This window comes from Leiobunum rupestre, chromosome 4 (genome assembly GCF_980474605.1).
Source record: "Leiobunum rupestre chromosome 4, qqLeiRupe1.1.hap1, whole genome shotgun sequence".
NCBI lineage: Eukaryota > Metazoa > Arthropoda > Arachnida > Opiliones > Sclerosomatidae > Leiobunum > Leiobunum rupestre.
The window spans coordinates 26,507,075-26,522,885 of record NC_143387.1 but is presented as its reverse complement, the minus strand read 5'-3'; the positions used below and the strand labels follow the sequence as shown (position 1 = coordinate 26,522,885).

The following is a 15,811-nucleotide window of genomic DNA, read 5'->3' as shown; positions in this document are numbered from 1 at the left end:
ATCTAGTAGGATCATTTCGCGCCATCTATTAGGAACATTTCGCACCAATCGATAGTCATTAAAATTAAAATAATAAATATTTATCCTCAAATTCACCTAACAGATATGACTTCATTTTATAATTAATTAATTAATTTAAAATTTAGTATCAGAAAGTTTCTGAGTTTTTAAAGATAAGCTAAAATGGGTATGTTTATGACGTTACTGATGTTTTCCCAGAAATTAATTACGGAAAATAAAGGTAATATTGCAGTTTTTTAATCTTTAGATTTTAAAAGTTGGATTTCAAACTAATATAGGTTTTAAACTAATTATAAGAAATAAAAATGTAAAAAAGTACTTAAACTGGTACCTAGATGTAGCTAGGGTTTCCATTTAAGCTAGGAAAAGAGGGTGGCAGAGGCGTTTTCTCTAGGAAGAATGCTCTTTTGGAATTGGCGGACGAAATTCTGGGTACCCTGTCGTAGTAAAAATGTTTATCGTAACTTCGTTCATTCATAGTTCTCTAATCAATTTGTCGACTTAATTGATCTCACCTCTTTAGGGGGTAAACGGTGTATATATTATGTGATAATGAATTTAAAATCCCGCGAGGACTGGTGCGATTGTTCAAAATAACAAGCGACGAGAATCCATGGTGTTTGACTGCATTGTTAGACCGTTTTGAGGAGGGGATCACCATTTTCATCTGAAAAAGGTGCGAATATTTTCGAAATTTAACATTTAAATTTAAACGCAATATTTAACGCTGTAATTAACGTAAATTGTTATACCGTTAATAATGAATTTTATTCGGTTGTCGTTAATGCGAGTTTGGTAAACGAATAAATGGCTTTATGAAATTAAATAGCGCAAGGCTTAACTATTTAACGTGGTGCTCGTAAGTTATTCTTAGGCATGACTTCGAGGGATTTTTTTTTATTATAATTAGAAACATTGCATTCACGTTTGAAAAAGAAGCCGCCCATGCCGTCAAGGTTGTGTAACACGCCTCAAATACCAAGGGTATTATTCCCCAACATAAACTCTTGTATTTCGTTGATGCTGTGATGCATTTGCTGTATAACAATTGACTAGAGAAGCCCTACAATTTGAACAATAAACGACCCTTTTTTAGAAGCTTTGACAATATCCAGAAAAACATTGGCTTAAAATCTTTATTATTATAAAATATATAAATATAGTGGGTATATTATTTCGTCAGAAGGTGTGGGGGCGTTAACCCGCCCCCATAATCGGTGCTTCAAAAATGTTGTTTTGCGTGGGGTTTTCTCTTTAGGAATACCCAAATCAACATTTCCTTAATAAACTATTCCTAATTGGTTAAAAATGTTAAAAACATAAGGTTTTTCCAAAAACAATTTTAAAATAATCAACAAATATTTTTCTAAAATATTTACTTTAAAAGTCATTACTCAAGACAAACCACGCGCGAATAAATCAATAAATCTTTAAATAATTAATATCCCCCTCTGTGAACTCAAGATAAAATATATTTGACCCATATTTGGAAAAGAATCCCGGAACCATCAATAATCGTTTTTTCGTAAAAGGGTGCGTGTTTCTTAAAAAAAAAACGTTTAAAAAGTATACAATAAAAGATGACTTTCGATAAACTACTCTATACAATGTAGTCCCGGTATTTCTATTTTAGAAATGAAATAAAATTCTTTTAGTTATGAAAACGGAAGAAAGATGTCGCTAGCGCGTAATGAAATTTACTCACGAGACAATATATCACTGCCCGCCTCTCTCGAAAAACGAGTCCCCCCCCCCCCCAAGAAGATTCCCCCCCCCCCCCTCCCGGCCACGCGCGCGCGCTAAAACTTCGCGTGCCATTTTCTAATCAAGCACCGAAAGTTTCCGCGAAAAGGAAAAAATATCCCAAATTGTCTATTTTAGTTGAAGGCAACGTCACGCGAACCATAGCGCCAACGTAGACCCCCCTGCCGTCATAAACGGTTCCACCCCCCCGGGCGTCGTGCCACCAATCGCGAGGAGGAAAACCAGGCGCCGGTCAGGCACTCGTTGACCACTATAATGTATTCGGGAAAATCATTAAAGTTCTTGCCATAGGCAGAATCATTAAAGAAGGAGTGTTGTGGAGAGAATCAACGGGACCTGATGGCGACGAGTGGAACGACAGTCTGCTCGCCCACCGCGCTTCCGATTTGTTTATTTTTGATTGATAATTCATAACATTAGACCTTTTTAAGAAATGCCTTACGCCTATTCAAAACAACGCGGAAATAAACGTTTTGTTTTGTCTTTCAACCTTATACATCTTACCAACAGTATATAATGTATCGAAGAAGTTTCCATCTAAGCTATAAAAAAATTTAACGTGCACTATTTACTTCTTATTTACTTCCATATTTTTCCAATAGTCCTAGTCAATAGCTACGCCGCAAAATTTTCGTTTTGAAAACGAAAACATTTGAGAGAGTTGGCCGTTTTCAGTCTATCGAAATCTGGCAGCCTTGCCTGCCTTCCGGCCTGTATCATAGAAATCTCTAAGGTAACTAGAATGCTGCCGCCTACGGCCGAGCTTGACGCCAGTTCGCCTTGAACCTTCAGCCAATGAGAGGCCGTAGAGTGGTTCCGCCAAGGAGGATAATAATTATCCTTGGATCCGCTACTATAGCGGGAGATAGGTGACGTCATTCTCTCTGGTGACATTAAATTCTTGGCAGAACCACTCTTTGAGCTCTGATTGGCTGAGATCTGGCTATCGTCTGCCACGGCGTTTGGCCCATTTGCCAGTTACACGGCAGCATTCTAGTTACCTATGAGATTTCTATGGCCTGTATCTCCATACCGAAAATGGCCGACGATTACGCCGCCGAAAATATTTTACGAAACTGATCGGCGGCGTTTTTGACCGTTATTTAGAATTATCGACTAGACTATGAACTAGTTTTGGAAAATAACTATTTGGAAAATCAGCTGGAGCCTGCGCATTTACAGCATGTCCATACTTCTGGTCTGACGCGTAGTCACCCTTTAGCAGTGGCACCGCTAGCATTTTTAGGCATATAGTCTATGAAATTAAAAGGTCATCCTCCAATTTTAAATTTTAAACATTTACAGACTTTAAAAGTACATTACTTTCATTTGACAAATGAAAGTAATTTTTAGGAGAGTTTCAGGCCGTTTTATATTTTTTTGGGTTAGGGTGTTTTTAGCACATTTTGTGGGTAATTTGAGGTAATTTTTACAGTGTTTTTAGCACAATTAGTGGGTGTTTTGAGGTAAAGTTTGTTATATTTTTAGCAAAACTGTGGGTATTTTGAGGTAAAGTTTAGAATGTTTTTAGCACAATTTGTGGGTATTATGAGGTAAGGTTTAGGATATTTTTAGCACAATTTTCAAGTATTTTGAGGTAATTTTTAGGATGTTTTAGCACATTTGTTTTTGTATTTTAGGTAATTTTTAGTATAAAATTTTAGGTAATTTTTAGTATAAAATTTTAGGTAATTTTTAGTATAAAATTTTAGGTAATTTTTAGTATAAAGTTTTAGGTAATTTTTAGTATAAAATTTTAGGTAATTTTTAGTATAAAATTTTAGGTAATTTTTAGTATCAAATTTTAGGTAATTTTTAGTATCAAATTTTAGGTAATTTTTAGTATCAAATTTTAGGTAATTTTTAGTATAAAATTTTAGGTAATTTTTAGTATAAAATTTTAGGTAATTTTTAGTATCAAATTTTAGGTAATTTTTAGTATCAAATTTTAGGTAATTTTTAGTATCAAATTTTAGGTAATTTTTGTATAAAATTTCAGGTAATGTTTGTATAAAATTTTAAGTAATTTTTGTATAAAATATTAGGTAATTTTTGTATAAAATATTAGGTAATTTTTGTATAAAATATTAGGTAATTTTTGTATAAAATTTTAGGTAATTTTTAGTATAAAATTTTAGGTAATTTTTGTATAAAATTTTAGGTAAATTTTCGTATACAATTTGATGTGATCTCACTATTTCACTAATTTTGTGGGTGTAGTTTATTTCATGAATTTGTCTGATGTCACTGATGTTATTATATATATATATAAATGCAAAAGCTGATATAGAACCATTAAAATTGACCCGGGAAATTAATTTAAACGTTAAATATTTCAATAACAGTAGATATCTTAATTATAATAAATTATATACATTTTAATTATAATAAAATTAGATACATTTTAATTATAGTGAAATTAAATATATTTTAATTATAATGAAATTAGATATATTTTAATTTTAATAAAATTCGATATATTTTAATTATAAAATTTGATATATTTTAATTATAATAAAATTACATATATTTTAATTATAACAAAATTAGATATATTTTAATTATAATAAAATTCGATATATTTTAATTATAATAAAATTAAATATATCTTAATTATAATAAAATTCGATATATTTTAATTATAAAATTTGATATATTTTAATTATAATAAAATTACATATATTTTAATTATAACAAAATTAGATATATTTTAATTATAATAAAATTCGATATATTTTAATTATAATAAAATTTAATATATTTTAATTATAATAAAATTACATATATTTTAATTATAACAAAATTAGATATATTTTAATTATAATAAAATTTGATGTATTTTAATTATAATAAAATTAATTATATCTTAATTATAATAAAATTCGATATATTTTAATTATAATAAAATTTGATATATTTTAATTATAATAAAATTACATATATTTTAATTATAACAAAATTAGATATATTTTAATTATAATAAAATTCGATGTATTTTAATTATAATAAAATTAAATATATCTTAATTATAATAAAATTTGATATATTTTAATTATAATAAAATATGATATATTTTAATTACAAAAAATAAAATATATTTTAATTATAACAAAATTAGATATATTTTAATTATAATAAAATTACATATTTTAAAATATAATAAAATTAGATTTATTTTAAATATAATAAAATTAGACTTATTTTAAATTTAATAAAATTAGATATATACATGTATAAAATATTGGATTTATAGCTATATTATAAACCAAACTTTAATTTAACATATTTTTGAAAGTGCCATCTTAGGCCTAAGTCTGTCTGAAATTCTCATACGGAAAATGCTTTCATTTAGCTAAAGTTACATCCGTAGAACACGAAATAAGGAATTATAAAGAACGGAAAATACATTTTATGGTTCTTAGCTTCTCATAAATCGCATTAGGATCCGCATCCTTAAACAAATCTTTCATATTTTCGTATTTAAGAAACTTTTAATTAAGGCAAATTGCTTTCGCACATTCAAAATAAATGAAACTGGATTCCTCGAATCAAATTCGGGATAAAACCACTTTCAAGTTTCTCTCGAATTTATATAACGCGTGGCTTTCCCGGGGAACCTTACTCGGTTACATTCGCCTCTTGAAAAATATCAACTACGGATTACAAAATTTGCATCGTCGAGATGAGACGGACGAAGGAATACCAAAACCCCTGGAAACTAATTAAAGCCTGTACACACGTTTTAATTATTATGCAAATATCCCACGAGACATTCCAGACATACCTTAACTATATTAGACATTGCACCAAACGTTTAAGCTCCGTTTGACGCTGTTTGATAAAAATGCCGACATTTGACTCCATAAAATATTATTATCTTTCAGTTTGTTTGGGTGTGGACTTAAAGCATGGCGGATACGTTGGATATACGTAAGTAACTCTACTCTCTTTATATTTCCATCGCGTTTCGATAGACCAATTTAGCGTCTCCATTTTATACTGTTATGGAGGCTGCCAATATAAATCGTTAAATACCCTAAATTAAGATTATATACAGGTTGTTTCAAAAGGTTATGCAAAACTTTTTCAAGAGTTGTAGGGGGTGAGTTGAGAAGTATGCCTGTTTTTCCCCATTTTCCTACGATGAGTTAAAGAGCGACAGAGAGATTCAAAGTGTGGCCTACTAGCCCCTGGAAGTAGGCTGCTACAAGCGCAAAACCAAGCAGCAGGGAAATGCGAACATTAAGGTTTGGGTTTGTGTGATAGGTAAAACCAATCGAGGTAGCCAGCGTAAAAAAAGTAAACTGAAACAGTATTTAAAGTCCCTGCTGCTTGGCTTAGCGCTTGACGCAGCCTACTTCCAGGGGCTAGTAGGCCACACTCTGAAGCTCTCTGGCACTTTTAACTCATCGTAGGAAAATGGGAAAAAACAGCCATTCTTCTCAACTCACCCCTACAACTCCTAAAATTTTTTGCATAACCTATTGCAAACACCCTGTATTTCGTTATTTATATTTACATTCGCATCTAATTTTAAGTAGAAGTATATATCTTACAAATCTTGCAAAGCTTGTGGCACTGGGTGAAAACTCGGAACCACTCCTTCCGCGTTGAGTTTGCAAGTGTCCCCCCCCCCTGGTTAAAGGGGTTTCCCTCGAGTTCTTCGGTTTCTCCTTCCCGTTATAACTTATCGTGGTTAACGGTAACAGTTAGTGTAGGGAGCTGTTGGCTCGCGTGGTATGTAGGGCTTGCCACCATCCTATATGAATTGTAACCCAGCCACCTGAATTTAAAAGTCGCTGGATGACTTGGGCCTAAGGTGGTGCCTTAGCTATTAGCCTAGCTGATTATTATTATTAATGTCATTCGCATCGAAATGTACCTCCCGTTTCATACTACACTATTTCATCGCTGAAATACGGTTTATCAATAGTTGGATATCCCTACGCCGCACAATGGAGCCATTAAAGTTGGCCAAAACTCAAAAAAATCAAAATAGCTATTTAAATTTAATTTTCCTTTTTAAAATATAATTAAAGAATTCGTGCATCATATATTTGGAAAATTCAATTCCAGACAAGTCTAAACATGTCGAAACTCGTAGATGAAATTAATGACATTGTTGTTGATGTCGCGCATAGCACCAATCTACTCGCGATTGCTGCCTTCAATATTAAGCATTTACCAACAGGCTAGTCCACTTTCTTAGATTTTTTGTTTTACAGTATTAATTAAAAATGAAAGTATTGATACGTTAAGATTTCAATTTAGATTAATGTTGATATTAGGGCAAAACGTGTTTGTGGTTCTCACTTTAAAATAATCTTAATTACTTGTAATCGTAGAATTCAAAAAGAAAAATTTCACATATTTACACCTTTATTAAAAATAAACACCTTAAATGATTCCCAAATTTATCTATAAAATACGTTATGTTGGAAATTTGTTTAAGGCTTAGTTATAAAGAGCATATAAATTAAAAAAAATACAAGTATTTATTCTGTGTGGTTTTTTTATATGATAGAACATAAAAAATATTGCAATAATTTTTGCCAAAGTTCATTAATTTTTCCCCACTGTGCGCATTAACCTCGAACTGATTTGCCGAATGAAATCTCCGTCGAACATGAGAAGGTTCATGTTTCATTAAGATAATAAAAACAATAATAATTTATACTTCAATGATGATAAAACATTAGAACCCTAAGGTTCTATTGGTAATTTTTGGCCCTAAATTTTGATGTTTGGTATTATATTGAAATATTTCAAACGATGAAAGAGCCTCTAGTACGATTTATATTTTCTACACACTTGCCCTATGGCATTTTCGATATACCACAGTCATAAATAAAAAAATCCTATATATATATATATATTTCTTCCTTCGTAGAAAAACATCAGAAATTCGTTAGTGTGTTATTTGTCGAAGCTCGCGGCAGTTTTCGGAAAGAATGGTTTTAATATTCAGCGGAGAGACTTTTGCGTCCATATTCCAACTTCCTGGAAGTTATCCCTGGCCCCGGGCGGGGAACCGGGCCCCTAAGATAAAAGAGGGGGCTCATGTTGTCTTCATTAACTCGAACCTTTGGCGGAAATTTATTATTTTCCAAAAATGGATGTTAAAACTTATAGGCACGATTTAACTGATATTTCCGCCTAACGAACGGCGCATCTTCCCGCCTTTTACTAAACTAGCCAGTGAGCCCGTGGAAAACAGCCATCAGTCAGTAGCTTACAGTGAGAAAATTAACATATCCTTTTGACTTCCCGCCCCCATGATGCACCCCCCTCGATATCTGCCGCGAAAAATGGCCTTAATTAAAGTCGATGCCACCAAGTTTAATATCGGAATTTCCGTTTACGTAATATATGGAATTTCTGTCGTCATTTTTCCTTCGAGTGAAGATTGGGCCACTATACAAAACTGCTATTCAATTTCACGGGCTAATAGCGCCATTTTCTCGGTGACTCGGCCTAAGCCTTTGGCTAGCGTTACCGTTCAACTTTAAATACAATAGATGACACGCTTTGAACGGAGCTCTTCCATTCTTCGGTTTTCGAATATCCGATTATGAAGGTTCGCGAATCGAAATAACGGGACGGGATCGGAAAATCTAATTACAGATTCGGATCTTGTTGACCCTCTTCATCTACTGGGCCAAATCGAAATTCGATCCGATTCGACCAAAATAAGCGCGCACCGATATTTTGCGCTGCCATTTGTCTTACGGCTAAAAATACCTGCCCATTTCCCCTCCTTATTCTTATTTTACACATGAATAGGTACATTTTTAGACATACTGAGAACGGAACTCAACATCTTGGGGCATATTGAAAATGGAACTCAACATCCTGATACATATTAAGAACGGAACTCAACATCTTTAGACATATCAAGAACGGAACTAAACCTCGTTAGACATATAAGGAACGGAGCTAAACATCTTGGGACATAATAGCTGAAAACTATTCGTGAGTTCTGAACCGTTCAACCAGTCCCCATGCGCACTATTCAGCAAAAAAATTCTAGAACTACCCAAAAGCAAACTATTCGCAGACAAGAACCTCTTGTTGAACCGTTCGGAACCGTTCTAAATGGTACCTGCTCAAGACCAAGTACTGGCCGGAACTCAAGGTTGAAATCTCTAAAATTCGTCTGCACATCGGGCTGCGTACGTCAAATCGTACGAATCACAACTATTCGTACAAAAGTTCTGAACTATCCAGAACTTTTTCGTGACGTCACAGCTCAGTCCTAGGCCGTTCTCTTAACGGTTCAGAACTCACGAATAGTTTTCAGCTATAGAGAACGGTTCTCAACATCATGGGACATATTGAGAACTGAACTAAACGGCCTTAGACATAATATGAGCGGAACTAAACCTCCTTAGACATATTAAGAACGGAACTAAACCTCCTTAGACATATTAAGAACGGAACTAAACCTCCTTAGACATATTAAGAACGGAACTAAACATCCTTAGACATAATAAGAACGGAACTCAACATCCTTAGACATAATAAGAACGGAACTCAACATCCTTAGACATAATAAGAACGGAACTCAACATCCTTAGACATAATAAGAACGGAACTCAACATCCTTAGACATAATAAGAACGGAACTCAACATCCTTAGACATAATAAGAACGGAACTCAACATCCTTAGACATAATAAGAACGGAACTCAACATCCTTAGACATAATAAGAACGGAACTCAACATCCTTAGACATAATAAGAACGGAACTCAACATCCTTAGACATAATAAGAACGGAACTCAACATCCTTAGACATAATAAGAACGGAACTCAACATCCTTAGACATAATAAGAACGGAACTCAACATCCTTAGACATAATAAGAACGGAACTCAACATCCTTAGACATAATAAGAACGGAACTCACATCCTTAGACATATTAAGAACGGAACTAAACATCTTGGGACATAATAAGAACGGAACTCAACATCCTTAGACATAATAAGAACGGAACTCAACATCTTTAGACATATAAGGAACGGAACTAAACCTCCTTAGACATATTAAGAACGGAACTAAACATCTTTAGACATAATAAGAACGGAACTCAACATCCTTAGACATAATAAGAACGGAACTCAACATCCTTAGACATAATAAGAACGGAACTCAACATCCTTAGACATAATAAGAACGGAACTCAACATCCTTAGACATAATAAGAACGGAACTCAACATCCTTAGACATAATAAGAACGGAACTCAACATCCTTAGACATAATAAGAACGGAACTCAACATCTTTAGACATAATAAGAACGGAACTCAACATCCTTAGACATAATAAGAACGGAACTCAACTTCCTTAGACATAATAAGAACGGAACTCAACATCTTTAGACATATCAGGAACGGAACTAAACCTCCTTAGACATATTAAGAACGGAACTAAACATCTTGGGACATAATAAGAACGGAACTCAACATCCTTAGACATAATAAGAACGGAACTCAACATCCTTAGACATAATAGAACGGAACTCAACATCCTTAGACATAATAAGAACGGAACTCAACATCCTTAGACATAATAAGAACGGAACTCAACATCCTTAGACATAATAAGAACGGAACTCAACATCCTTAGACATAATAAGAACGGAACTCAACATCCTTAGACATAATAAGAACGGAACTCAACATCCTTAGACATAATAAGAACGGAACTCAACATCCTTAGACATAATAAGAACGGAACTCAACATCCTTAGACATAATAAGAACGGAACTCAACTTCCTTAGACATAATAAGAACGGAACTCAACTTCCTTAGACATAATAAGAACGGAACTCAACATCTTTAGACATATCAGGAACGGAACTAAACCTCCTTAGACATATTAAGAACGGAACTAAACATCTTGGGACATAATAAGAACGGAACTCAACATCCTTAGACATAATAAGAACGGAACTCAACATCTTTAGACATATAAGGAACGGAACTAAACCTCCTTAGACATATTAAGAACGGAACTAAACCTCCTTAGACATATTAAGAACGGAACTAAACATCTTTAGACATAATAAGAACGGAACTCAACATCTTCAGACATATCAAGAACGGATATAATTTGATGGATCGGATCTCAAAATCGTCAGATGTATTACGAACGGATATAATACGATTGATTGGATCTCAAAATATTTAGACGTATTAGGAACGGTACTCAACCTTTTTAGACGTATTAGGAACGGAACTCAATTAATTTAGACTTATAAGGAACGGAACTCAACCTATTTAGACGTATTACGAACGGAACTCAACCTATTTAGACTTAATACGATCGGATCTCAACATTTCAGACACAATGCGATTTTTCGAATCAGTTCCCGACATAATACGAATGGAACGAAACATGTCATATATAATTTGAGGGATCGGAACAATTTTAGACATAATGCGAATGGAACAATTTTAGACATAATGCGAACGGAACAATTTTAGACAAAATGCGAACGGAACAATTTTAGACATGATGCGAACGGAACAATTTTAGACAAAATGCGAACGGAACAATTTAAGACATAAAGCGAACGGAACAATTTTAGACATAATGCGAACGGAACAATTTTAGACATAATGTGAACGGAACGGCGCATTTTACATTTTACACAATGTTTCGGAAGAGTTCTTAACGGAGCAGCTTAGATATATAAAGGAACCATTTTTTAGTCATAACGCGAACGAAACATCTCTTTTAAGTCATACTCGGAAACAAAACTGGAGCGATCCTTTCGTAATTATAAATTGGATTCCATTGGGCGAATCGGAATACCTTCCTCCGCCATCAATTTCGCATCAACCCGGGTGGTAACTATTATTACTATTTATATATAGTTAGCCGTAATCCGGAGAAAGGCAGATTTGTCGGGCGCATTCCTCGGAAACGAGCTATAAGGAAGTCGGTGGTATACGCGCGATTGATTGGAAATGAACTGACGCGGAAAGCCTATATTACCATGTTAAATAGCGCGATCGATACGAAGATTAGGGCAGTCAGGGGCGGGAAGGGGCCGACGGGATGAACGCCTTAACTTGATATTGATGGCGGAGCAGCGGCTGCCGCTACTGCAGCTGCAGCATCCAGTCAAAGGCTGCTTCCCGAGCAAACACTCATCTCCAAAGACTAGCTCTGTTCCGACCCCCCCCCCCCAACTACGATCCCTTCGTTTTTGGAAAAATATATTGGAAAGTTCCATTTTTAATTAAAAGTGGATTTAATACAAGGTACGCTTGTATAGGAAAGGTTTTATGTTTAACGGGGAAAAAATATATTGGAATTCTGTCATCGTTCCGCGAAATGCCACCCTTTTAGCACTCTTCGCAGTTGATTTAATGCTATTTCTTTCGGACGGAGGTTGAGAGGAGTTTAAAAAAGGGTCCCGTTGACAAGTTACTTTTCAATTTTAATTTAATATTTATCTATTTAATCCTTAGATATTCACGTAAGACTATTTATTAATATTAATTAATTTTGAAAAAAAGTTTATTAATGGTCGCGGAGTGGTTAGCACTTTCGCCTCGCAGAAAGAGGAACCGGGTTCGATCCCCGCTTGTGGCATTGGGTTAAATCTCGAAACTACTCCTTTGGATAAAACTGGAATAGAGATACATCCAGTTTAAAACTTTGAATCCGGTTCGGTTTGGATCAATCTGAGTTTCATACATTGTAATTGCATCGAATATATCACATTTCGGGTTTGTAAATTTCGATCTTCACAATTTTTGAAATATTTTCGGAATAATATTTGATTCTTTAAATGCTACGTTGTCTGTACATAAAAAAATTACTTTACAAAATTGCGAAATATCTCTAACCATTGCCCCCCCCCCCCCCCTGGATTAAGAGAAGGCCTAGAAATGGGCAGGTGTTGAATTTTTGAAACTGGCAAAATCAAAGTTTTAGTTTTATGCCTCTGTTGGCCGAAAGATGGCCCTAGATCTTTCCATTTTGACGTCATCAAGTCAGGCTGACAGCGAAAGATCGGCTGCTATTGCTTAAGGGCATTGGCTTATGCGATAATATTTAAAATTCCCGCCTTGATCGTCTCGATATAAAGGTTGGAAATCGCGCCATCTACTGAGTGTTTCGCTAGCGTGTAAAAAATGTTTGCCGCCCCCTGTAGAAAAACGATTTCTAGGCCTTCTCTTAATAAAGGGGGCAATGCTCTAACATATAAATCTTGATTTTTACCAGAAAACGTTTGAAACTGCAATATTGATTTAACTTTTATTTTCAACGGAAATCTTGTAGTTAAGTACCATTTTTTCAAATATAACAGTCTTTAACGGGCCACAGAATCATTTAAAAAATTCGTCCCGAATTTCAGGTAGCTCCTCCCCTTGCGTCAAGTGACTCGCAAAATACATGTTACTATAGCCCCACCCTCAATATTCAAATGATTCTTTGACCCTTGATCTCTACGAACGTTATATACTGTTATGTGGTAAAGCAGACCAATTAAAAAACTAGTTTTATTATCGAATCGTATTTGACCTCTGTGGACCTATTCTTTTGTTTCCTTTACTTTCAATGTCAGTTTTGGGTGGGGCAGGAAACCATACAGTTGCTAGCGTCAGCGAAAGTTCCTTACTCGCCGCTGAGCTGGGATTAAAATTTATACTTTCAAGTTTGCTTTTCGGCCTTCCGGCGCAACCTGGGCTTTAAACCCCCACCCCATTTCCCCGATCGAAACCCTCGTCGAAACCCTACCTAGTTTCGGTTCCAAAGATAAATACTGGGGAGCTTAACAACTATAAAACGCCGCGTAAAAAACGTGCAAAATATTAACGTTTAACAATACATGATGCGTAAGAGCTGAAATGCTGAACAACGAAATTTATAACAAACAAAACTCTTTATTTAATTTTTAAGCGCGTTAATAGACGCTGAATGTTTTCCTTTAAGTTTACTTCCCGCCGCGCAAATATCCTGGTGGTAGGCCAACGTGTTCTGCGGTTGGCCTACTACCAGGGATATTTGCGCGGCGGGAAGAAAACTTAAAGGAAGAAATCCTAGGCCTTAAAATAAAACCTGTGCATCGATTTGCCTGGAGGTAGTAATACAGAGAGCCAGGACATACTTGTAAAAGTGCTATAATAATACGCTTGAAAATTGGCGGTAAATTTAAATTTAATCTCAATATTGTCACTAAACTTGGTCGAGGTAATATTTCTGATAAATAAAAAAAAAAGGTAAAAGCCAAAAATTGACATTATCGTGTTGAACGATATTTATCGTGAGTCTGACAACACTGGCCGCACGTTATCGTTACAAAAGTTCAACTGGTTCAAAGGTTCATTTGTAAACTATGCAATGAAACTAGAAATTTACATTTCTGCGCAGTATGAAAAGGTAAACTAATTTATGAAAATAAGGAAAATTATAACTTAACACAATTCATGACTTCATTCTAATTATTAATTATAACTAAAGGCGTTTGAAACTTTGAACTTAATTTTCAACAACGGAAAGGTTAAGCCAGCGCTAGAGAACGTGAACGGGCGGAACTTAAAGCTGAGTCTAGACGTAGCTTTACCGCGTACAATCGGTAGAAGTTCTCCCGTTCGCGTTTACCAGAGGTGGCTTAGTATCTTTCGTAAACTTCGTATTTCCTATCCTGACTTCCGGTACCGTTTCGCTGTGCTAATATTTTTTCGGTTACTTTCAATATTCGCAGCGTCATCTAGCGTCTTTAAAAACAGCGTTTTTCTAAAGAGCGAATTTTAAAAACTATTTTACTTTTAATGGCAAAGGCCTAGCGTTAAATGTCGTATATACACGCTTTTTTCTGTTTACCCAAATTTTCAGCAGACTTTATTTAAAATAAGACGAAACTCTAACAGTTCCGTTTAAACTTTATTTTGCATTTTCTTTGTAACTGTTAAAATGTTAATTACTGATTTAAAATTTAACTCTAAGGGCTACTACGTACCTTATTAAAGATTTACTTAAGTGATTATTATAAATTCTATAATTGAAGTTAAATATTGTAAAATATAAAGTTATTTAAATCTCTGATTTAAGTCAATCAATACCTGCCTTAACCTTTATTTTTTAACAGAAGCTTTGGATAACTGGTTAGTAACTTGGCTAGTTACGTTAAAAACCAGGTACTCCATTAAAGGAAGTATGATCTAAATAAAAATATCATCTACTAACGTAACTATAGCGTCAATCATCCCTAGATTATGTTTAACATGGGGTAGAAATGTAAATTGCGTTGATCCAAAATCTTAATATTAACTCTTTTATATTCGAATTAAAAATTAGCAGGGTTCGAAAAAACCCGGGTTTTATCCAAAAAGCCCAAACCAGTGGGTTTTTCGTGGTTTTTTTATTTTAGTATACTATTTTCATATTTGTTAGTACATGATATGTCAAAAAAAAACCCAAATCAAGATAAATTAAAAATGTCTTATGTCGAGCCCTGCTAAAAAAGATTGTAGGGACTAGATATCGTCTGCTAGGTAGACTGCTTCACTTTTTTTGTGTCAGAAAAAGCTGAAAAGCTTGTAAAAGTGTACAGATACTGCAAGGCAGCAAAGCTGAACCAAAGGACTGGTAGAAATCTGAAGTCATAAGTCTCAAGTCTCAACTATTAAGTTAACAAGCCGGTTAACTTTGTAAATTACTATTAATTAACTATATGTATATATATATTAAAGTGATCATTGTACCTTGAAAAAATGCTTTTTCATTAAAATATGAAATTTCAAAGTGGGTTTTTCTCAGGTGGGTTTTTAAAGTGGGTTTTTTGGGGTGGGTGTAGTGGGTTTTTTTGGGTCTGGTTTTTTGTTTTCGAACCCTGAAAATTAGTAACTTAATATAATCTTATCTTTTTTCGCTTATCTGTAAATAACCTCGCGGTAAGAGAAGCGATTAAACGCGTTCTATATTGGACGTCGAGAGGGATGGTTTTAATTAGTTAATTGTTAATTATCACGTGGGAGTCTAGCCGCTAGACGCGGAAAAGGCTG

At 34.2% G+C, this 15,811-nt stretch overlaps 1 protein-coding gene across 1 annotated transcript in view; it reads left to right on the top strand.

Moving 5' to 3' along the window:
- The first annotated feature begins 452 nt into the window (after positions 1-452).
- Positions 453-15,811, top strand: part of LOC149947307 (uncharacterized) — a 100,272-nt gene continuing 84,913 nt past the window's right edge. The window contains exons 1-2 of the mRNA XM_090171551.1: positions 453-697; positions 5,670-5,715. Of these exons, the coding sequence (XP_090027677.1) occupies positions 5,694-5,715 (22 nt within the window). The 5' untranslated portion in view covers positions 453-697; positions 5,670-5,693. The remainder of the gene's footprint in view (positions 698-5,669; positions 5,716-15,811) is intronic.